This window comes from Lonchura striata, chromosome 1 (genome assembly GCF_046129695.1).
Source record: "Lonchura striata isolate bLonStr1 chromosome 1, bLonStr1.mat, whole genome shotgun sequence".
NCBI classification, from domain to species: Eukaryota; Metazoa; Chordata; class Aves; order Passeriformes; family Estrildidae; genus Lonchura; species Lonchura striata.
In genome coordinates this window covers 103,164,164-103,188,611 of record NC_134603.1, presented here as the reverse complement: position 1 = coordinate 103,188,611, position 24,448 = coordinate 103,164,164, and the positions used below count along the sequence as shown (strand labels likewise).

Here is a 24,448-nt window from a genome sequence, read left to right as displayed (position 1 = left end):
TAAAGAAATTAGTCTACATTCATAACTTCAGCTGTTACAATGAACATCTTTGGTGTCAAGTGCTTCATATGTAAGTGGCGACGGTGAACCATTTCTGGAGCACAGAGGAGATAGAAACAAGCAGGCTTCTATGTTGGAGCTGATCTGACTATGAGTTATAGGTATTATAACCAACTTTTCTCCCAAACCAATACCCCATTCCTCCAGAAATCTTAATAGGCTTTTGAGAGCCTCCATTTAAAGCTGGCTGCATAAAATGATCCTTTGATGAAAAGGGATTGAAACAAGGGTTAAAGTAGACATTGAAAGGTTATTGTAGAGGGCACATTGTTCATACAATCCCCCTTTAATATGTGTGGTGTGCACCTGCGATAAGATGATTCATTAGATAAGGCCTCACTTTGACAAGCTCCATCGTTCAACCCTCGGGGTAGTGATGGAACAATTCTGCACCCACCCAGTAAATATAACAAGGTCAGCATTTTTTTCCCTGGGACTTGGATGGTGTTAGTGAAGCTCAGGAAGCATCTTTGTTTATGTGTCCTGTTTAAAAAAAACAGGGGAGGTCCTATAAAGTATTGAATTTTATTTTTTAGTGGGCCAAAATAAAAAACATCACTCTTGTTCCAATTAACTAGCAATAAATTACCAGGAGAAGAGCTGTTCTTTCTTTTTTTTTCTCTTCACTAGTAAACAGTAAGAGTAGAAACTAAATTTTAGATTCACGTATCATCCAAGCTGCATTATTTCAATAAATGTTTTTCAGGGCCTAACACACATATAAACATTGTGGGTATCACTGTATGCCCAATTTTTAGAATTTAGAATAATGACATTCAAATTACTCAGTTAGCAGTTACATTGACAGATCTGTTGCAGAGATCCAAGGCATTTTAGTCCTAATGAATTCAATAACGAATGAAAGTAGTCGCAATTTGAAGGCCTCTTAAATATGGTTTATCAAAGGAATTATTTTTATATATATGGATTCAGATGCATATGTTTCTGCATCATACTAAGACTGAAACTGAAATTTTTAACAAATAAACAGCTCCAAAATGTAGGTAATGCACAGTCTCTCTCTTAGACACACTCACTATTAAATAATGTTCAAGTTCGTGTTTGGAAAATTTTCTTTAAACCAAAATAATCTTCCAAATTTGTATTTACAGGCTGGCATAGTCATTGCAAATTGCTTAACATAGTTAATAAACAAATGACAAAGCCACTCAGATAGCTCCATCACTGATACTTCATTACAATTTATTTTCCTTTACTGGAAACATTTAATGCCTTTTAAGAAATGATGTAATACCAAAATGCCACAGAAATGCAAAAAAGTGAAGCACCGTACCACTTCAGTAAAGGTGTCTGTTATTAGGCATATGTAAGTGGATAGAAGACAGATAGTATGGTTGTTAAAAATTACAGGGTTGCTGGACTTTTAAAATGGTAAAATAGTAGTGCATGGTATTGCACTACTATTGCACTACTGTGATATTTTTAAATGGCTGAAACAAAATAAAACAAACCCTTACCCTTTTCTACCTTGAAAACACTCTTTAAGAGTGCCTAACTGCCCCGTTTCTCACTTTCCATTTCTTACCTTGTCTGGCAAATCAATATTTATTTATCTTCAGCATGTGCACTTTTAAATTGCTGTCATACAGGCGGAACTGATTTTTGTCCCAAGATCAGCCTGCCATCAGAATTCACTGTTTGCTCCATCTTCTACTCACCTGTCCTTGTGCATTAGTGACGAGCTGGCCTGTGACCCCCTGAAGACTGGAGAGGGCATTTCCAAAGGCCTGGGAATTTGCTATTGAGCCCATGGCTGCTGCTGCTGCTGCTGCTGCTGCCTGACTTGCTAATGGATTATTAACCAGCTGAAAAAAAAGAAATAAAAGATAATGATAAAGCCCATGATAAACATATAATACTAACTGAATAATATAAATGTGATAGCACAGTAAGGTTTATGTTATTTTAATGTTTTTTACCCACTTAATTGTGTGTAAAAAATGTCTTCTCCAAGAGCTCAAGTTTGAGAGGTTCTTACTTCTGGGGCTTTGAAAACGAATAGTTTTTAAAAAGGAAGGGGAAATTCCATGTTGATGCTGAAGAATAAAATTCCCTTTTTTAACCATATATTCTCTCTCCTTTATTTTTTAATGGAGTTATGCTTGATGTGTTTCTTTAGGCACAAGTTGCTAATGCCACAGGTATAGCAGCTTAGTACTGCTGTAAAGAGCAATCAGTGAAAGATTAGCACTTGACTGGGAGTGGAATGTTTACCTGGGGATATTCAGAACTGAAACTATTTTACTGATGAACCCAAACCCAAGAAAAATCTGCAAATGAGCACAGTTTTTATAATTTTGATTTTTATCACTAAATAATTGGCCTCAATATCTAGATAAATCACATTAGAAGATTCAACCTTGTAAGTGAGGTCAGCAGATATCAACTAAAAATTCAAAATTCATTTGCAAAATATGATACTGAGCCACATGCTGCTTCTCAAATGTGAATGATTAGTTCCAGGACTCATAAATTTTCAGGAAATAATTTGTATTGCCTGCTTTAGTCGATTCTACCTAAATGCACCATAGAAAGCATAGAGCATGGTCATCACTTTCACCTGAAACACTAGGGGAATCTCATGGAGGAGCAGCCCTAAAAACTCCTGTGCTCATCAAGCATACAGAAGTGTGTGTTCTTCTGTCAGAATCAAAAGTTGTCTTGGACATGGCTTTTCCATTGGATTATTGGGAAGTTTCTATTTTCTTATCCTTTTCTGAGAAAGGACAAACTGAATCAAGCACATGGGGATGACAGTAAAAAAAAAACAAAAACATTTGGAACCATCATCACTTGGATAGCTGTCGTGAGAGCAATCATACTGAGTTCAAGAAGCTGGAAATACATTTTGGAGTGTCTTTGCCTCCTAAGAATCATTGCATTATAGCAGAACTTGCAAAATATGCATGAGCAGGCTAGAGCAGCCAAAAATCTGAGGGACATAACAGTCTAGGGACATTTTTTCTTAGACTGAGATGAAAATGCTAGAGCTAACTCAGAAAAGCTTTATGTTTGAGCTGAAATTAGTAGGAGTTCTAAATCCTAAGATGACTAGTAAATTATCTATCTTTTAGAAATGAAGAGTCACAAGCAGGGGTAGGGGATATACTCCATAGACAGGCTCTGCTTCAAAATAGGCTATAAAAAATTAATCAGTGATTAGTAGATGTTTTAAGCATGTTACAGATATGAGTAGTGTGTATGTTATAGACGTTTAGAAGCTCATCAATAGAAGATGTCAGATATGGTTATAATCTATGCTTATAAGAAACCTACTTGTCTGTTGGACATTGCAAAATCTACAATTGATTGGTCATACATTATAACATCTATTAATCATTCATTAGCTTCTCATGAAGTATTTATAAATGCAACCTTGATATAAAGTGTTGCTTAAAGGGGTGCCTTGGGCATATCCAATCCCTCTAGAAATTGTAAAGTAAATAACTAAATAAAGATTAGTAGCAATGCCAGACAGAAAGGATGACATTGTTTGGAGGAAATATTTTTATTTGGAAAAAATTGTTATATGAATCTCTAGAAGTTGTTCAAAGCAACCCATGGCATGAAAATCAAGCAGGAATAAAACACAAAAGGGGAAAACTTCAATGTATGCCCTGATGAGTTGAGCTGTGAAGAGAACTTAGACCAGTACAATAACCAAAGTGAAGCTCAGTCCCTGAATACAAACTGCAAGAAATTCCACTGACTGCACAAAGGTGTGAGTGCAAAGGTAGCTGAATGCACTCTTCAGTCATTTGGGTGGTGGTGACTGAGCATGGCTGTGTAATGCCAGAGAACAATACAAATAAACTGGTTGGTGTTCTGCTAAAAACAGTGTCATATCTTCATTGTCCAAATCAGAAGTTAGCAAACACTGCCTTTTTTTAATGGCACTTCATTGGCAGCACTGGGACTTGTAGAAATTCCCTTATAGCTGTAAATACTTAGAGAAGAAAGGAGCAGCAGCAAGAATGTTAGACCTTCAGAAAAGGTCTTCTACCATCTTATTAGCAACCCACAAATTACTGAACCTCTGATCCTACAGCATCCGACTGCAGGTATAAATTATAATATTTTGCCAGTTATCCAAAATCAGCTAATAAACTACACTAGGGGCTATATTATTCAGGGCTTCAGAGGTGTGTAAGAACAGCTGCTTGGGAAGCATAAATAAGCCTTGTGAATCTGGAAATTGCAAAGGGTTAAAACCTTCTAAAAATCAGACTATCACCTTCTAGAATCTCTTTTCAATTTTTCTTGCACCAGTTTTCAAAAAATGTACATTTTCAAATACAACAATAAAATTTAATTACAACAAACCCCAGAGACACTCAGGATTGCTTTTAGTTGCATCACAGAGATAAGCTACTTATTAAAAATGATGGCAGAGGCTGTGATATGCATAGTACCATGTTCCAGGAAAAAATACAGGGAACGGGCCAAATCGCAGGGTAAGAGACTTCAAAGTGCATATTAAACCATCCCTATCTATTCATAAGTCTGATTAAAAAGGAGAGGATGCATTTTTCTTTGAGTGCATTGGGGAGCTGTTGACTACAAGTTACGCTTTATTCAATTGACCCCTTTTATCTTGCATGCAAACTGAGGATGAAGAAATACATCTCATTTCATTATGTTTGGGCACCAAGATAACACATTGAATCTTTCTTTTATTCAAAAAATAAGATCTCTAACTTGAGATGTTTATGCAATTTCTCAGTGAAGGTTGGATCCCTAAGAATGCATGTTGGAAATATTGGAAATATATTGTGAAAAATCCTGCAAAGGGCTCTTCCTATTTTGTTTCTGTATTTAAATAATGTTTTAATTTGAAAGGCTGAGATATTTGGACCTGTTGACTCCAGTGCCCAAAATATCTTCTCCAACTCAAACCACCAGCCATAACAGTAAATAATAGTAATTTTTGTTTAAACTGACAGGCCAGCCCTCTTATGACACCTCTGCTAATGACATGATTCTATAAGGAAGCAAATTTTATGAGGAAGAATCTTCAATAACTGAGTAGGTTTAGTACATTTCTCTGAGTTTAGAAAGCTGAAGTATTAAAGGTGCAACACATGAAAATTTTCTACCTTAAGTCAGTAAAAGCAGAAGACATTCCAGTGCATCAAACAGAATTCACACAAATAAAACAAATCTGAGAAACTCTGGTGAATGAAAGAGGCACTAACAAGATCCTAAAACTGTGCCATGCAAAGTGAGAGCTTCTATGGTTAAGTCATAGTCTTCAAAAAAAGCAATTTGAAGAAAAGTGTGATGGAGTCAATATTACAAACAGCTCTCTTGAGAGCCACAAATACTTTTTTCTTTTGGAATAATACCATCTTACTCTTTATTTTGAAAACTAATTTAGTATTTAATTTGAGTTGCTGTGAGAAACTGACCAAGCATTCATCTATTGTTGAATACAAGATCAGATTTGATAACCTACACAGTAGGTAGGTACTTTCCTTTATAAAAGGCATGTCCTACTGAACTTTCAGTCTCCTGGTCTGGAAATCAAAGAGTCAGTTTTAGTCATTACAATATCATTCAGTCAACAAATTAAAAAAAACAAACAAACAAACAAAAAAAAAAACCAAAACAAAAAAAACCCCAAATAGTTTTAGTAGTGAAAAGTAAAGACACTTCAGGATACCAGAGCATCACATGGAAAAACGGGCATGTAACCAGAAAGGCAAAGTCACTTTATGCTGTGCCAGTGTATAGATCTCATGTGTTTTCTAAAGCACTTGTGGAGGAGGCTGAGTAAAGTCATGCTGCTATCTGAATGCACAGTGGAGAATTTGAAGGACATATTGCAGAGTAACTTCTGGCATAACTTCATTTTATAAAATAGTATTAGTGTTTTTCAGAAAGACTGTTAAAAATCACATTTCAGGATATCTCCCAGTGATGGAATTAGTGTAAAAAAGTATTATATTTGATTAGGGACCAACAGATCCTCAGTCTCTTATGTTCTCTGACAAGCTCTTCTGTAGGGAGCATCACACTACTAGATTAGCTGCTGACATTATTTGCTTAAACCAATACTTTTCAAGGGAAAACAAATATCTTTAACCATTGATAAGAATTTAGCAATGGCTCTCAGTCAGAAATACATGACATTTTTCTTTTCTACCCATAATGAGTGGAAATTTTATTCACAGAAATTATTTTTTTTATCAGCATGGCATGTGCTTTTGTAGGAATTTTTAGACAAGAATTTACCTGAATTTTATTGTGTTTAGTTGATGAAAGAATTACAGGCCAAAATATAGTGGGATTTATTCCCATTTTTTCTCAGAGGCTTGTGAGACAAATTCTGGGTAGTAGTCACTAGACCTTAAGGGTAAAGAATATTTCATTCTGATCACAGGCTCCTGAGGATATTCTGATACCTTCATTGTTTTAGTGACTAGCATTATCATCTGTATTGGGTGTAGATGGAAAGGTTTTGGTAGTGGAGCAGCTGCAGAGGGGAAAGATTAAAAATAGAGTGAACAAAACAAAGGGAACAGCAAGATCAGAGAAAGGAGAAGGAGTTGTCCCACAGCAGTGAAAGTGTTCCCACTGTAGCCCTTGGAGGACCCTAGAGTGGGCAAATGAGTAGTTTCCTGATGAGAACTGTGATCCATGGAGTACCTGTGAAGGAGCAGGTGGAAAGTGGGAAGAGAAAAGAGCAAGAGAGAGGAACTACTAAGGACTGACTATAGCTCCCCATTGAGAGTGGGTAGAAAAGTCAGGAGTGAAAGAATGAAGTCTGGGAGAGTGGAGAGACAAGTTATTTTAATACTTTGTTTCTCATTAAATTGGCACCATATTAAAGTTGATTATCCTCTAGTAGAATCTGTTTTGCCCTCAACACTGATTGGCAAGCAGTCCATCTTGACCCATGAGCTTTCCCACTCTGCTTCCTCCATCCCACTGAGGCAGTGGGTGAGTGGCTGGGTGGGTGTTGCTAACCCACCACACCACTGCACAGCAGTTACTGGAAACCAAAACTTGCAACAATACTTAATTTTCAGTACCTTGGTGACATAGAAGCAGAGCATTTCAACCTAAATACCCATATGCTTAGTTTCTAAACATGAGTGAATTGAGACAGAAGTGCAGTTTCCCTGAAAGTCCCCATTAGCTCTGGCAAATTCTTTATATGGTGTTAATGCTTATATTCCTAATTGTTTTTAATACATATATATAACTAGTATCAGTCAATAGCTCCCTGAATTGATGTAAAATCTCATGATCCCTGAGGGAATTTAAAAAAACACACTGGAAAGACTGCTTCAGCTGAATCCTTGGAAAACACCTAGATATGACAGCAATAAGTACTAAACAAATTGATCATAACAATCAACAAGATCACCACTTAGCACTTATATAGAATTGTGGATGAGTGAGCTCTGTCAATTTAATTTATTTTTAGGATTTTAAGTAAAATTAAGTCAAATTTTGAAAAATCCTGTGAACATGCAGATCCCAAGAATGTCAAGAGGGAATACCCAGGCAACATAAACCAAAAGATGTTAATTTCATCCAAACAGATGCTATGAGCAAACATTTTGAAAACTCTGTCTAGTTTGTACTTATGAGTTAGATTATTTTTTTTAATGTTGATCTTTTCCTCCCTCCCTCCTTTTTTTGTTTACATAATAGGATAATTACAACATTTAACTTTTGTAAATTAACATCAGGGTAAAATGTCTGATAAAATGGCTGTCATAGAGCCTAATCATGCATAACTATTTGAAAACATGCCCAGCAGGCAAAACCCAAATTATGAAAAAAAAATTAAATCTGTCAACATTTATGTTTTGTACACTGTTGTGATATGATCAACCTACAAAATGGACAATTTAGTTGTAATATCCAGACCCATCCAACAATTTCAAAACTGCACAGATATAAATTTGCAAATGGTTGTAGATGGTAAGAGCTCTAAATAGGCTGCTTAGACAGACATTTTAGTATATGCACATGGATCAGAAATTTATATACAGCATACAGTGTAGAGACAAGGATATTGAAATATCTGAAAGCACCGACTTGACAGAGACACTTAAAATATCTGGTTCTCACAGATACTTAGTCTGCTCATTATATGCATTTATTGTGGTTGAGCAATTTGCTGTCTAAATCTATGCTGAATTTTCTATCAGAAATAAGTACTGATAGTGGTATCACTGATGTGACATGACTTGATCCAATGCAAAGCGACGCGACCTGAGGTGATTGGAAGTACGCAGTGCTCATGTGAGCCTTGAGATGACATAGATAGAAGAGGATGAACAAAATTTCTTGAAATATCTTTGTAAACAAGGTGCTGCTGGTCAAATTTGAAGCAGTCTGAAAGCTACAATAACAATTTGCATAATTAAAAGGGTATATTTCTTATAGAACCGTGGCAAAGCAAATAAAGAGCGGAGTGAATCTCCAGGTCTCTCAGACCAAACTAATGGAGACATGAATAATGAAGAACACATCAGGCTGTATTCTAAGAGTGAACAGACATCACCCTAGCCACTTTAATTTCTTCTCTATTAGTGACAGATAGAAAAGAGACGAGTGGAAACTAGAAGAAAGTGATCCTTGTTGGGTCTAATCCAACAAGATAAACTAAATTTCAGGTGTCAGCATGTCTGAGGCTGGGTCTTATATGTTTACAAAAAGAAAGAGGGAATATATTTAAATATATTTAATATCTTGAAATGTAAATAACTACAAAATGCAGATGACTGACCACTTTAGCAGCAGGTTAGTACTTACAGACTGACCATAGACTCCTGTCTTGTAGGTTCCTGAGTGTCCACATTTATAACTTACAAGTTTGAAATGTTCCAGATCAATTTAAAATGGCACCCACTGAACAAGACTTCTGTTAAACAGAGGCATCTTTGTTTTGTCTGATTTACTTGATTTTGTCTGATTTTTTCCTGAGTTACTTTTTAAAATATCATACATAGTTTTAAAAATATCTGAAACTGTTTCTTTCAGGAATGATGCATAGGTACTCTAAACAAACAACATCTAAATTAAATTGTATCAGTATTTATAAAAGAGGAATGAGTATAGAAAAAGTTATCTTTAATCTCTAGATTTCTGAATTAGTTCCCATGTGTTGCAAGAATAAAAGCAAAAAAGCACCTTCTAAACTTTTGGAAAGGGAATGCAACACAATTCATTTCACATTGAGTAGTTTCTTGGTTCTGTGTTTGTCTATTTTAGAATTATTTATCTGACTTCTGAAAGATGCTCACCCTACAAGAAAAATGGCTACTTCAGGGTTCCCTCGCTGCTAAAAACCTGGACTCTTATCAAAAGGAAATTGCCATCTGTCTTTTCGGATAACAGCCCAGCACTTGGGTCTCAGTGATTTCTGTAGAAAGTGTGCCAACTGTGAGACGCACCAAATTAATCTCCTTAATCTAAAACATTTATTTGCTTTTAATTTGAATTTGTGAATGGCATGTGCACATGTAAATATGACCATTTGCATATATAAATGTTAAAAATGCTATGTGAGGTGACACCATGTTAATATGACACTTCATGTTAAGTATTTGAGAAAATATTTCTGAAAGTCTTGTTCTACAATACAATATGCAGTCTTCATATGTATGCCTGGAACTGTTTATTCAAATATTCATATTAAAAAACAAACTCAGAGGTACAGACCTTGTCTTTTGCCCTTTGAAGAATAAATCCTACTTAATATTTAGGGACACATTGTTAACTGAGACTATATGTATATATAAAGCTTCTTTTAAAATTCTGTGTCAGCTGCTCTGCAAAGATCCTAATTTTTGAAGCTGGAAATACATCTGGATACTTTGGTTTATTTGTAATGTAATAGCATTACCAAATAGTTTTGCTTTCATGTAAACTATGTACCTACCTTGAATGTCTGTTTACTTAAATATGAACAAGATCAGATCTAAAACTGTAATTATGTGGAATACTTTTCCTTTCACTACTTTCAGGTCCAAACTGGACCTTACTCAATGTATTGATATATGATACAAAGTTGAAGGACAATACAAATGGCTACTGTGTGCAGTAGGAAGATTGCTGTCAAAGATACAAGTCAGTCCAAAATATGAATCTGGTTCTTAATACGGATATCTAGAAAGCTGGAAGGATTTAATTCTCTGTGTTTACATCAGTCACCCCGAAGTCCAAATGCCAAAAACACTATAATGTGTTTGAGAAGTGTTCTCTCTGTTTTCCAGGTCTTGTGGAGTATATATGACATACAAAATGAGTTGTGACATTGATTTTTAATTAGACATTTGAGTTTTGCTGAAATCTCAGTATATGAGATTTGGAAGTATGAATAAAGTTGAAGAAAATATTCTGTTTGGAAACCTTGACGTCAAACAACATTTCCAATTAAATAAATACGAATGTGAATGATAGCCACTGAAATAAGTAAGCTGAGTCAAAATCTACAAAAGGGAAGTAAGCATGCAAAAAAGGATGTTGGGGATGCCTCAGCAGAATACTGTTAATATTTAACCTGGGCACTCTTTGTTTTACTTTAGTACAGTTCTGAATGCCCAGTGGTGGACTGGAACTGTGATTTTGACTCTTTTCTGTCTGTCAAGGGGAAGGTTACTGCTCTACTCCTTTTCTAAAGGTAGAGAAATAAACACCTCTGAACCTCCTTGCATGACCACTATGTGAGCATATTGCATCTCAGATGGTAGCAACCCTCCACCACATTCATATTGAGATAGCTTTCCTTGAGGATAAACATAGCAGAAGACAGTAGATTGCACAAGACTGACTGACTACTTCAATTTAAAGCCCCTGTTTATAATACATACACTCAGTATTGTCTTTTTCACCAGCAGTCCTGCTCTGTAGACAAAGTTACATGTAAACTGGTAATAGTTGTGTATTTAACTTGCCAAAAATTGTGCTCTCAATCCAGCTCCTATAGAAGGAGAAACACAGAAGGGTTGATATGCAGCCACATATCTAACATATGTTACATTTTCAGCCACGTGTGTAACTTTTCTGCAGAGACCATCCTCTCCTCCCATGCCCTTCTGTCCCATTTGCTGTCATCAAGAAACCTGCTCCTAAAAATGAAGTGTAAGTCCTGCCCCAGAACAGCACATGCCGGCAGTGTAGGGCTTGGCTGTGCTCAACATCAGCTGGGCAATTCCAAATTTAATTTTGTTAATGTTCTTATAAGAGGTATAAAGAATATTTTAAATATATTAACTGCCTTTAAAGCTTTTTGAATTTGTTTGGTTGGCTTTTATTTTTTGGGGTTTTTTTCGTTGTTTTCATAATCCATTCATGTCTCACCTTTTGTGTGACTCCTTCCAGGGTTTTTCCTTTTTGGAGTGGGTATAGATTTTTTTGCTGTGATGGAACCCCTTTCTGCTTTCACCTCTTTGACTCCTTTTCTCTGATCTCTTATCTCCAGTATCAGCTACTTTGCTCATGTCACTCTGAGTCTGGTCACAATAGGTTTTCCGCATGGGAGTTCACACTGAACCACAAAAGAAGCAGTAAATCTACTATATCTGCAATGCTGCCATATTAATTCCTAATCAATTTCAAAGCCATAGTTGAAACTCATATATTTCACCTCAGCAAAATCAAAATAACATCAAGTTGCCAACAGCGAATGAAACTTGAAAATATAATTAAAAACATATGGGCTAGGAATGTATTTTTTCTGAGGTCTTTGCAATTGTCACTGTGCTAGGCACTATAATTTGATGGCAAGAGGGTATATGAAACTGAGATCCTCTTATAACAAAAGCACAGCTCCATATTGCTTGAGGTAACAGAAGAACTCTCAGAAGAATGTGAGTGATGACTGCAAGTATAAACTGTATAATTTTTTTTCTTGCAAGAATCATTTCCAAATTTGTTAAAATGTGATGCTGAAATCCTAAAAAACTGCTTAGTTAGTCTGCATGTAATCCTAATGCAGTCCTGGGTAAATTCAAGAGAGTTTGAGCTAGTGTCTTTTTGTGACTCCTTTTTCTATTTCATAGATAAAGTTGCAGTGTGACCTTATACTCCATCTTATACATGTTATTACATAAAATCACACACCAATATTAGTTTATGCCTATGGTGATATTGCTGTATTTTAAACAAAAGACATAACAAAGTTTAGCTTCTATCATCCTCTCTTATTTTTCTTTTGCATGGAGACAGAATATCAAAAATAATGTGTATGTTATTACTCAATATCTTCTACTGGCTGGATTCATAGCCTGGGGAAAGTCTAATTACCATTTACAATAAATAATTTCCTCCATATTTATTATCAATGGAAATCTACTCATAGACATTCAGCCAAAGAATTCTGCTATACAGGCAAAAATATGTACTATCTTTCAACAGCAGCTCAGCTTACAACCTGAATGTCTGTAGCTTTTTCATTAAATTCATTATTGCCTTATTGTACTTAGACTCTTGTTCTTCCATAAGGCACTGTCAATAGACAGACAGATGAATTTCTTCATGTTCTAAGTATTTTCTACTTTTATCTGTTGACTGGATTCACAAAATATTTATGGGCCCTGTAGCAATTCTTGTGCTTTACAAAACAAGGGGTTATTTTGATGCTAAAAATAACATAAGTTCTGAGTTCTTGGTCTGATTCTGATTTCTCCCTGGCCAAATATAAATCTGATCTAATTTTAATGAGGTCAGCAGAGTTGCAATTAGTTAAAACAGAGAAACTACTATCAGAATCAGTCCCTTCCATTTCTTATGGGATTCAGATCTGCAATAAGGGGGAGGGGGAATGATTTTTCACTTGAAATACTAGAGTTATCTAATTACACTGATATTTTATTTAAATCATATAGTCTCATCAATGGTATGAGTGGGGTTTTTTTTTTGTTTGTTTGTTTTGGTGTGGGTTTTTTTTTTGGTTGGTTGGGGTTTTTTTCAGTTTTGGGGGTTTTTTTGTTTCTTTTTTTGCATTTATGCTTTTATAAACTAGAGAAGTATTGAAGTCAGAAGTCAAAACATTGACACCTACAGTTGTGAAACTAATGGATTTTTCTGTTTGTGGACTGAAATATTTCCTGAAACACCCTATTCACCCATTTAAAAGCAAACAAAAAACCCCCCTAACAAAACATAGTCCAGGCAGACCTGGAGTGGGAAAAAAATTGAAAATAAATAAATTACAGGTCACTTGAAACATTCAGTTCAGACCAAAATGGTTTATTGAAAGGAAATGTAAAATGGATCACCCTCAGAGATGGGTGTTATATAAATTGAGTGGAAATACTTGACTTCAAAAAAATCATTCTTATATGTCTTTTCTTAATCTCATTCATTTTGTGTTGGGAGGAACATATACATCTACCTAACTATTTGCCAAAATATACCTTTGGAAATGGTGAAGTATGCAGACCTCTTTGCAGTCACTGGTAGTGGAGGGTGTTACTGGTAATGGTGTCAGTAAAAGGGATAAGTCAAGGGTCAGAAATGTTTTTGCAGAAAACCTAGTCAGACAGTGCTCCTGTTCTAATGTACCTCCAACATGTCAGAAACTGTGATGAACTCAGCCCGAGTGCAATTAAGGAAGAACTCTTTCACTATGCCTATCACATTTGTGATACTTGTACAGGCAATAAAGCAAATTCTACCTCTAAGATATGATGTATGTGCTGTTTGGTTTCCAAACTTAAGGCTGACTATATTCCCTTGAAAAAGAAATTTCACAGAAGGCATTCACATGTTAGAAACTATGTCAGGAGAAGAAAGATGAGCAGAAAAGGCTTGGCCTAGTTTTAAGTATGTATTAACTGAACACAAAACAAAGGTTCATTTATTCTGTGTGGACTGTGTCCTCTTTCGACAATGGGAATCAGGAGGCAGGTAGCAATCCTGATTTCACCTCAGAGACACAGACAAGGATTATGACCTGCAGAAGACCTGGTGATCATCAGCCAGCTAGAAGAGGCAAACAAGCTCAATAGTCTAAACTGAACCAGAAATTGCTACTTTTGCATGGGTCAAGGAAACAGTTTTTCAGTTGTAGTGACAAGAAAGCAACCTGAGTGTGCTAAAAGGGGGTTTCCTTTCTTTTTCTGAAGACTACAAGACTGCTGAGCATTTCAGGTTGCTAAGACATCTGAATCAAGATATTCACAGAGAGAGGGACAAAGGTCTATTTGCCATGTTCACCTATACATATGCCATGTTTCCCTGGCATTTCCAGTTGTTAATCCCATACTAGGGAATATCAGAAGGCTTATTTTCCCCACTGGTCTGAAAAAGACCCAATTTAAAGCAGATTTACCTCAATACAGCTAGCATATCAAAATATTTCCTTTGATTTCAAGAAAATTGCATTCCTTATTTAAATCAATGTCCATGAAATCAGATCTCTCTCTCTCTCTCTCTCTTATTTCCTAATACTCATCCAAAAATAATGTTGCTCTTAAAAGCCATCAATGCAACAGGTGGAGTCCCACAGAGGTCAGTGTAATTGCACCAGTTTAGACCTATGAAAAATCTAGTGCATTGATGCTGGCATGTGAAAAATAAATCAGAAACTTTATGGATATTAAAAACAGTGTTAAAACAGTGTGTTTTATACAGTAATTATAATGTTATTTCTCAGTAATTCAATCTACCAAGGGGAAAAGTATATCTTTTATTGCTGCCTATGATGGTAATAATTCTCCCAGGCATTTGTAAAACCAACAATAGCTTTACATTGATTTTGCTTAAAAGGAAAGTTCAGGGCTAGAAAATAAGTATTTCATATGGAAACAAGAAAAAAACTTTCCAAAGTATACGTGATGGAAATAGTAATAATTATATCTGAGAAGTAAGGAAGTCTTGTGATTAGGGTCACTGGGTAGACATCTAAAAACCTCACCAGGGGTCCAATTCTTCCATATATTTCCATTTCTTTAATTTCCTGTCTGAAAAATGAAATAAATAATAAAATTCTCTCTCTTTTTCATTGTTTGCTTGTTTTCTCATTTGATAATACATCTGCAAGCCCATCAAGACTGGATTACGTATGCACACACACCAAACAACAGCAAGATCAAAGATAAAACAGATTTTCTTATTTCAGGTTAAATCTGCATATGGAATACATTTTTCTGTTTACTACACAGCATGCATTGATTTATGTATTTACCTGGTATTTTTAGCCACTGCCATAATATAAATCCTGGTAATATTAATGAAGGCAAAAAAAAAAAAAAAAAAATCCTCTGAGGTACAGAAATGAATGAACATCTAAGTCATTAGCAAAGCTGTTCAAAAAATGTAGGTTTTTAGCTAAGAGGCAGGCAAATGGTACAAATAACTACAAGAGACTATTTCAAAGTGAAGACTGACTTTACATAGGGAAATAGTAAATCCAGGAGAGCATTCTACATAAGTCTGGATTTGCTCCTCTTTGTAAGTTAACTGATTAAAGTTTGTTGGTTTACATTATCAGAGCACCCTGCATAAGAGAAAGCTTTCTCTTAGCTCTGAAGTTGTGCTCTGATAACATGTATTGTTTAGAAAACACTAATTTTGTCATTACTATTCTAGACACTTTTCAGAAGATAAAACAATTACACAGCTTAACATTGCAGTAGTGGGGAAATTCCCAATGCATCCTACCATTCCTTCTGGTTTTCTATTCATTCACACTCTTGTAGTAAATTTCACATATGATACTTTGGTTTTATCAAGTTCTCTTTTAAAATGAATGACAATAACTCAAATAATGCTGACCTGAGCTCTAAACCTAACAGTCTATCTCATTAAGCAGAAAAGATTACTCACGTGTATAAATTACCTTCGTCTGCAGCTGTTAAACATAACAAAATCAGGGAAGAAAACTCTATGTCAAACTACAAGAGCTATACCATGGAGTACTACAGGCCCCTTGTTTATGATTAACACTCACTGGCCCCCAGTTGGTGGTTAGAGAGGGGTGGCCATGGATGCAAGCCCTCACTGACTCATCTATGCAAGTCACACAAGAAAAAGAAAAAAAAAAAGAAAAAAAGAAAGGGTGATGATAGGGTGGGCAGCACTGTGGAGCTCTTGACCTGCATCTCGCTTGGGCCACAGGTGGCTTTGCTTTCTGTTGGAGCTGCCTCCATGGCTGCCAGCTCCCTAAATTACAGGCAGTGTTGTAGGGATGGTTCTTATCCCAGAGGGATGACCCTAATTTGTTTCTTGTGTGAAGTTTGATTTTGGCAGGGTTTTTTGTGAGTCTTCTGAGCAGACACTACAATCTGCAATCCAACACCCCTTCAGGGTACTCTCCCTACCCAAGATCTAATTTTGCTTCCTTGCCACGATTTGTTCTTTGCTCAGGGAAAGAAGTTGGAGAGTCAATAGAAACTATATACAACTGTATGCTATCCCATAGTCTGAGTACAGAATGCCTTTGAATCTTCAAAATAAATTGCTTAGTCAGGACCAAAACTAGAGGTGGTGCCTTACTCAAGGGAACTCAACAGATGCTACAAGGGCAATTCAAGTTAAGAATCTTCTCTCTCACAGAGATTAATGTCTACTGCTTACTATTTGTTCTTTAAAAATTTCCTGTATTAGATATGTAAAAATAAAGGTGATGGGCAAAATGTGCATAATCAAATTATTCTTGAGCTACCCTTCATCTCAAAAAGGAGGTAAAAGTTTGGAAAAACCTGGCAGAGCTGGTAGCCTGTTCTTTGCTTACACCAGTGTAAGAAGTGTAAAAGTCAAACACTAATACTATAAATTTGGACACTTAAAGTAAAAATAGATGGACAAATAATCAAATTACACTATTACAGAACAAAAATGCAGTAATAAAAATAAAGGAATGCCATGGCAATAAAATACATGGAATACTTGTATTTGCCAAATCTGTATGAAAAAACCTCCCTGAAGGCAAATTATGAAAGAAAATGGGCATAAAAGCAAAAAAAAAAAAAGAATATAAAAAAGAAATTGAAAAGCAATCACAGGCGAGTTGGTTGCCTTTACTATGCTTTTCAGAGACCTGGAAGTCCATGACTCTGAGTGGGTGTGCATGCTGTATATATAGAAATATATGCTGCATATGAGAATTATGCAAGAGAAAATGCAGGAAACACAGGATTGCTTCATGAATTTTAATGAACAAATTGCAGCCTACTATGGACTACCCACTAATTAAGGTGATAGGCTATATCAAAACAAAACCAATAAATATGCCATGTATACATTTTGGAATGTTCTCATTGCCCAAGCAGAACACTATTAAAAATGTGTATAGAGGTTAATCTCACCAAAGATAAAGAAAATTAAAGATCTTTAATTTTATTTACAGAAGCAAAGTACTGTTGAGGTAATTCAAAAAAAGCCTAATCATAACATATCAACACAAGACTTGTAAAACATAAAAATTGGAATCACAAGAATGACTATTGAAATAATTATAATCAGACACATGACATACAACACATCATAAATCCACTAAATTCTAGATTAGGAGTAGAAGAGAGAAGGCTATAGGTAAATCAAAACACTTATGTATTTCTGTCATCTTTTCTGCATGTCATGAAGCCTATACAGCAGTCCTGCTGTGCAGAAGATCTAGGAGAAGAGATGATAGGCATATATAAGTCACTGCATGAGTGATGAGACTTTAATCTACTTGTGACAATCTTCAAAACACGCAGTCCTTTTTACTAGTGTTCTTTTTAGTTTACAAAATAGTGTCACAACTATTCTGATATAACTTATATTAGTTTAAGAGAATAAGGCTTGCAGTAATGTTCCTCTCAAGTCCATATTCTGACAAAAAGCTGTAAAAATAGCCTGTGCCTTAATACAGTTAGCCCATGCTGCAACCACACTTCAGTCCTTTTGTCTGTTTGGGGAATATACAAATACCTACAGTCTGACAGTGACGTTACAAAGGCTTCATCATCCATACGGGAAACAGATGACCTTGGGGTAACCCAGATCTCACAAGAGAAGACCCTTTCCTGAGCTGTCTTGCAGTGAAGATGCTTTTTTCACTGACCATGGGAGGCATGTGAACATGTGTCTGAGTGTCTTGGTTGAGTGGCATGTACCAAAGGCAGGTAACAAGGGCATGCATCTTGTATGAGGACATTGCCAATGGAGTTTTTCAGCTTTACTAGGATTTGGACACAGTGCACACCAAGTCTGCCTGTCTTTGGGTATGTGTATGCATTACTTAGCAATTTAGATCTGAGTAGAGTGGTAAGAAACCTGCATTAAGGGCCTACCACTGAATGCTAACTATATGGGACTGTACAGTCGAAGTCCCAAATGACACTTTTAAGTGAAGTGATCATTAAGTTAACTGACAGCATAACCATCTCTGCATCTAAAGCAAAATGATAGATTTAGGACCTTGCAGCTCTTATCTTCAGGAACCTGTGACAAGACTGAGCATGTACCCTGACTTCGTGTAATGAAAGCAAACTGTAAAAAGCAGCAACGTAGAAATGCTTGCCCAGCTAAAAAATGGTTGGCTAACATGGTATTCCCCTTCTCCCTAGTTCTAATTCACTCTAATGTACAGCAGTAAGGAACACAGATCTCTGCCCCAGCTTCAGTACTACCACACTATTCTGTATCACATTGGGAAAACCCAAGAGCCAAGGTCCAGAAAATGTGCTGTTCTTCTTAAATTATGCTCCCCTTTAACCACTTGCTCACTTCTCATGAACAATAAAGGTGCTGTTCCAAAAGTAATACATTTATAAGGAAAGTGTTAGTAATTTTAACAAAATTTTAATTATTTTTAACAAAAGAGTACACCAACCTCTAACAAAATAATTAAAAATTGACCCTTAGCTTTACCTATTAAAGTGTCTTTATTTCTACCCACAAGCTTTTTCACCTTTACTCTTCATTCATTTCCCCCATTCCACTGTGGGGTTTGAGTGAGGGGCTGTGCGGGGCTGGGGTTAAATCACAACATCCTGTTTTCTGCAATTGTTGTACTTTGCAATACTACTCTGAAAGGGAAGTCACAAAAAGTCTTGATGTGCACACCACCTAACTCACTTTGCCTTTACTTTGAATTTTTACTTATTAAAAATAAAATATATATATACAACTGTATATATATATATATATATATATATATATATATATATATATATAATTTTTTAAAGAAAGGTCAATAATCTCTTTGTAAGTTATTAAATGCTAAAAAAAAAAAAAAAGAGTCATATAAATCAGTTGATGAAGACCAAATCACATTCCACTTTGGAGAGAATACAAAATAATCCTACAATCTTTTGTATGCTGCTTTAATGTAGACTCCTTTCAAGAGGTTTAGAAACTAGCATTTGAACCGTAATACCCTGTAGAACTTGTAAACAGCTTAATTAGACAGAAATCACATCACTTCTAAAATAGGGTTCATGTACTGACCAGCAATCAAATAGGGTGAACCAACTTAGTAACACAGTGGAAGTTTTCCCCTAAGTTTTTCCTAGAGGATTAAGGTCCAGAAATTAATTTTTTTCAACTAACATATTATCTATAGAGGGTGGTCTCTTGCTAGTTGTCTCATCATCATGCCAAATCCGAGCACTTTAAAGTGTATCTATTTGATAGCCAGAAATTATTGGCTAGAAAAGAAGAGAAAACAACATCCACCTGCAATTAATAAAAAAAGGGGATTTTTCTCCCCCATCATTACTTTCTTACAAGAAAAAAAAAAATTCAAATACTCTATATTAGAAAAGGAATTAGCTTTTTTGTAGTGTTGTGAAAAATCCATTTATCAAACTGAAAGGTAAAGAAATTGCATTTTTACTTTTGTAATGTTTTAATACCAGATTCTTCTATTAAGAAACATAGCTTAGGAAACTATTTCTCAGAGATTGATCCTTCCTTAGGAACTCAGAAAATCTTGGTCCTGGTTCTGTGCCTGTCAGGCTCTCTAAGTGACCCTAGACAAGCTAGTTATCTCTTACTAACTCATTTCTCCATCTGTAAAGTGGAGATAATCGTAATTCCTTTGTCTTGTTTGTCTGCTAAGACAATGTGTCTGGGAGTAGGAAATGTTACAGACTGTGCTCATACTTCTTGCAGCCCAGTGGCCTTAGTCTGTCCTTCTAGATCCTTTCCTAACACCTGCTCCTACTCTGCTTCTTTCTTATCAAGTTCATCTTTATTTTGCAGGAGGAGGGGAGCTCTGAACTGCTCTAGGACGGTGAAAGTGAACAGCCAGTCTGGCTGCTGATCACTGTGATTTGATTCTGACACTCCAGTAAGGCACTGTGTCATGGAGGGCAGGCAAAACTACTGTGCTAAAATACAGACTGACTAAGGTGTAAGAGAAGCCTGGATAAGGAAACATCCTTCACAACGGTAGTTTTTAAAGCTGTTCTTTACTTAGTTTTTTTAAATAAGTATTACTTGAAAGCATACTCAGCCAAGTTGGGACAATAATTAATGCTTAACAGATTTATTTAGTATATTTTTATTTTCAGTGTTGTCTATATTGGTAAAAAGGAACTATGCGTATTTCAAAAAGATTAAATTAACAGCAGAATGGAAAAGGCAGCAAACAATAAAGCTTCCTTGACAGCTGGAAGAGGAATAAGTGCTGCTGGTTTCATTAGAGTTTCAGAAATCTCCAAATACTGCAACAAGTAGAGTGGGGGACTGAGAGTAAGTCTGGCTTTTGATGAACAGTGGCAAGTAATGCTACCCCATGCTTTATACTTTAATCCTTTTCACCAAAGCTAAGGACCCTATAAATCCCCATTTCAGAAGACTGGAATCCTGGTGTTTTCTGGAAAGACTTTCTCTCCTCTTGCTGCCCAGGCCCAGTGGCTTCATGGTCCTGGACTCTCTGGAAGGAATTCATGAAGAAAAAGCAAGGAGAATTACTGTTATAGCAGCTATACCCAGTATGAGAGTCCAGAGGGTGGAGGACAAGATCTCCATCCAGCCTGGGTGGATGTAGAAGAAATTGGGGTGGAGGAAATGTACTAAGAATGGGACACTCATAACAAAAATGTGAGGGGTCAGGTTTAGCTCTACAAGGGCATTCTGCTTGCAAAATTATGGCAGGGGGAGGTGGAAGCTGGCTCTTACATCTATGGCACAGAGGCCTGGGCACTTCTCTGTAGTACTTTCTTGCTATGTCATTAATTCTGGCCCTCAGTAGGAGGGAGAAAAAAACCTTAAAAATTGTTAAGAAGATCATTTGCATTTATAAGATCACATGACAAAGGTTATGCTGAGGTTTCCTCTAGGCATGTACAGCAAAAGCAGTAAAGTCCTGGCTCTCCAGTTACTGGCAGCACTCAACTGCTTCCTGCAGGCTAGAACCAGGAATGAGCACTGTATTCAATATTTATATAATGATTTTATTTCTCCTATATTTAGATACTGGTTTTAGTGTCACTAACTGCTCCTGCAGCCAGCTTCTAGAATTTGAATTAATTCCTAACAGCCACAGGGAGTGTGTGGACTCAGTCTGTGGGGCCCAGTGGGATGCAGGATACAACACTCCTCCTCAGTTTAGGAGCCTAGTGAGGCTTAGTTTCCACCACTTGCCACTGGCAGACAGGACAACCACAGCCCCTTTGTGCCATTCATGTATTTGGGACCCTACATACACACTTCTCATTACAGCATCCCATCCATAAGCTTTTCCATTTGGAAGAAGGTGGCCCCAAGTTGACCATGATAATTAATGTACCCTAGTACCTGCAAGCAACTTCTCCGTACATCTTAGGTGCTTTTGTCCCTTTCTTAGTAAGCCCACTGCTTTGAGACTGACTGATCAGTTTTCACACATTTAGTCTGTTACATACAGAAGTACCAATGTTCCTTCATAATACACAGGAGAGACATCAGGAGGTAGAACAACTTTCATTCTTACTTGGGTGTGTTCACCCAGTGATTTGTCGCTGCTGCCTAGGAGAGAAAAACAAACACAAAACTGCCAAGTGTATAATCCAAGTCCCAAAGCACTCAGTGTAGAGACAATAATGCTATTTTTAGAGTTGGAGTGTATCTTGTCTTACGTGCCCAATTTAATACAAATATACACTTTCCTTCTCTGGTCAAATAAGGATTGCTTGAGGAAGTGCCTCTTTCAGTAAGGCCTGCCAGTGACAGACACTGATTCAACAGTCATGGAAGCAGACTAACGCTTTTGTGTTCCCAGAGTCAAATCTTGCCTTAATCTGTGAAAGGCTTCTCAGTGTCACCTGGCAGGGAAGGCTCTGAATATGATGCTGTTCCAAGAGCTCTACTGATGTTTCTCACATGCAGAATGTTTAAGAGAAACTCAAGGGTGAAAACAAGTCAGAGTCATAAAGTTCTAGTTGTGCTATGAAGACAGATTTCCCAAAATTCACAGTCACTAAAATCAATCTCATTTATACTACTTCCATACTATGTATTGCACTTGACATTCTACAGAGTAGGATCTAATTTACCCTAGCACAACACATTAGACTCAGAGTTTGATTCTGGACTTGTATCAAATGTCTAATGTTACCAGTAGAAAATGGAAGATCACATGTTTGCAATCACTTTGCAATGAATACTGATGAATATTGAACATATTTAATTAATCTGCTGTTCTTTTATGAGGCTTTTTAAAAAGTTGGGGGTAAATGGAAGTATGAATCAAACATTGGGACACTGCAAATAGTGAACAAAGCAGGGCATTGCTAATTATTATGAAAAGAAAGAAGTGTTTCAGACTATCAATGTATTTCCAGCAACTAATTTAAGCAAAGACATTATCTGAGCTCTGTCTTATCAAGCATTGTTTGACACCCCTGGTTTTCTCTATCATAATACTCTATACCTCATTGTTGATCTTATAGTGTTCCTAGGATATAAAATATTTGTCCCGTCTTATATGAAGACTAAGAAAGAGGGTTTCCTGAAAAAAACTTAAATCCAAGTGTGCAGATAGTCTTGACACTTTGCTCCTTCCTCTTCTGTGGTCTCTTTTCCTAGAAAGTAAGAGACAGTAGATCTGTCTTGATCCACTCAGATTTTGCTTTAGATAATTTCTGTTCATGTTGGGGGTCACATGAATCCAATTCTTGATAATCATGTACAGAGCAAAGGGGATACACAGAGAAAGCACCACTGGCTTAGAAATAGTCTGTTGAGAGTTTAAAGAAATATCTACCTTAAAAGATCAGAAGAGAAATGCAAGCATGAGTACCAAATAATTTAATATGAAATAAGAAAAAAAGCATCTAAATTAAGCTTACTGTGATGCTCTGTATCAATACAAAGGAAATGTTCCCTGCAATTTCAAGGATTTTCCCCCCTACTGACCTCGTTCATAATCAATGAGCTGCAGACATACAGGTATTTCTGAGTGATGGAGCAGATCAGAAAAAAAATCTCCTGTTAGCATGCCATTGATGGCTTAAAAAATTCAAGTGAAGGCTCTGGTGGCCCCAATGACTGCAATAGATGAGATATTGCAGTCACAGTCTTAGAACATGATCATGCAATTTAATATTCCTTGACTTTGCTCCCCATATTATGGGCTATTAACAGGTAATCAGAGCAACATCCTAACATCATAGCCATAACACACAAATATTACCTAGGAACATGACACTCCAACCTAATGGAATATGTTCAACATTTCAGACCTTTCAGATACAGTAAGAGTGGAGGACTACAGTCACTCTTGAAATTTTACAGAGTATTATGCAGTCTTCTTCTAGAAATACCATTAAACCATTTATTCCTCCACAGAAAAAGGAGGTGAAAACCTGCCTTCTCCATGATATTTTGACATTTTCATAGCCTGTTACAGCTATAATAAAGCCAGAATTAAGGCAAAACACTTGAAACTTATTAATTCCCTGGGACTACTGTAATAAATAAAAAGGTCTTTGTTCATCAAAACGAGCATTGAGGGAGATAAGAATTTGAACTGAGTAGGGAATTTCAAGATGTGGCAGGAGAAGGAGAAGGGGAGAAAAAACAGACAAAAAAAAGCCTTAGCAAGTTTCCTGCTTAAGAATTGTGCAGATGCAACTAGCATAGAAGACTGTGTAACTAATTGTATACAAGTTAACTTTTAGGCCAAGGACAATCTGCAAGGAAGATGAGGAGCCTTCATTACTATGATCACCAAGGGCAGAAAAAAAAAACAAACAACAAAACCCTAGCAACCCATTGCACCAGCGCAGAGTGCATTGAGAGAAAATATGTCAACCAGAAAAAAAAAGGACTATAAAAACAAAAAGGTCAAAGGGGGAAGGTGCGCCGTGGTAGAGCGGAGACTCCTCGGCTGCCCAGCACTGTTCTTTGGCTTAATACCACTTGCTTAATAAATTCTTGTTAATTGATTTATTTTTAATTGGCCTCCCCAATTGAATTTGTCCATAAC

At 36.3% G+C, this 24,448-nt stretch overlaps 1 protein-coding gene across 13 annotated transcripts in view; it reads right to left on the bottom strand.

Moving 5' to 3' along the window:
* The window catches only part of POU6F2 (POU class 6 homeobox 2), a 352,332-nt gene that overhangs the window by 96,159 nt on the left and 231,725 nt on the right, over nt 1-24,448 (bottom strand). For all 13 annotated transcript variants that reach the window (XM_021546659.3, XM_021546677.3, XM_021546724.3 and 10 more), the window contains one exon: nt 1,740-1,886. In XM_021546659.3, the coding sequence (XP_021402334.2) occupies nt 1,740-1,886 (147 nt within the window). The remainder of the gene's footprint in view (nt 1-1,739; nt 1,887-24,448) is intronic.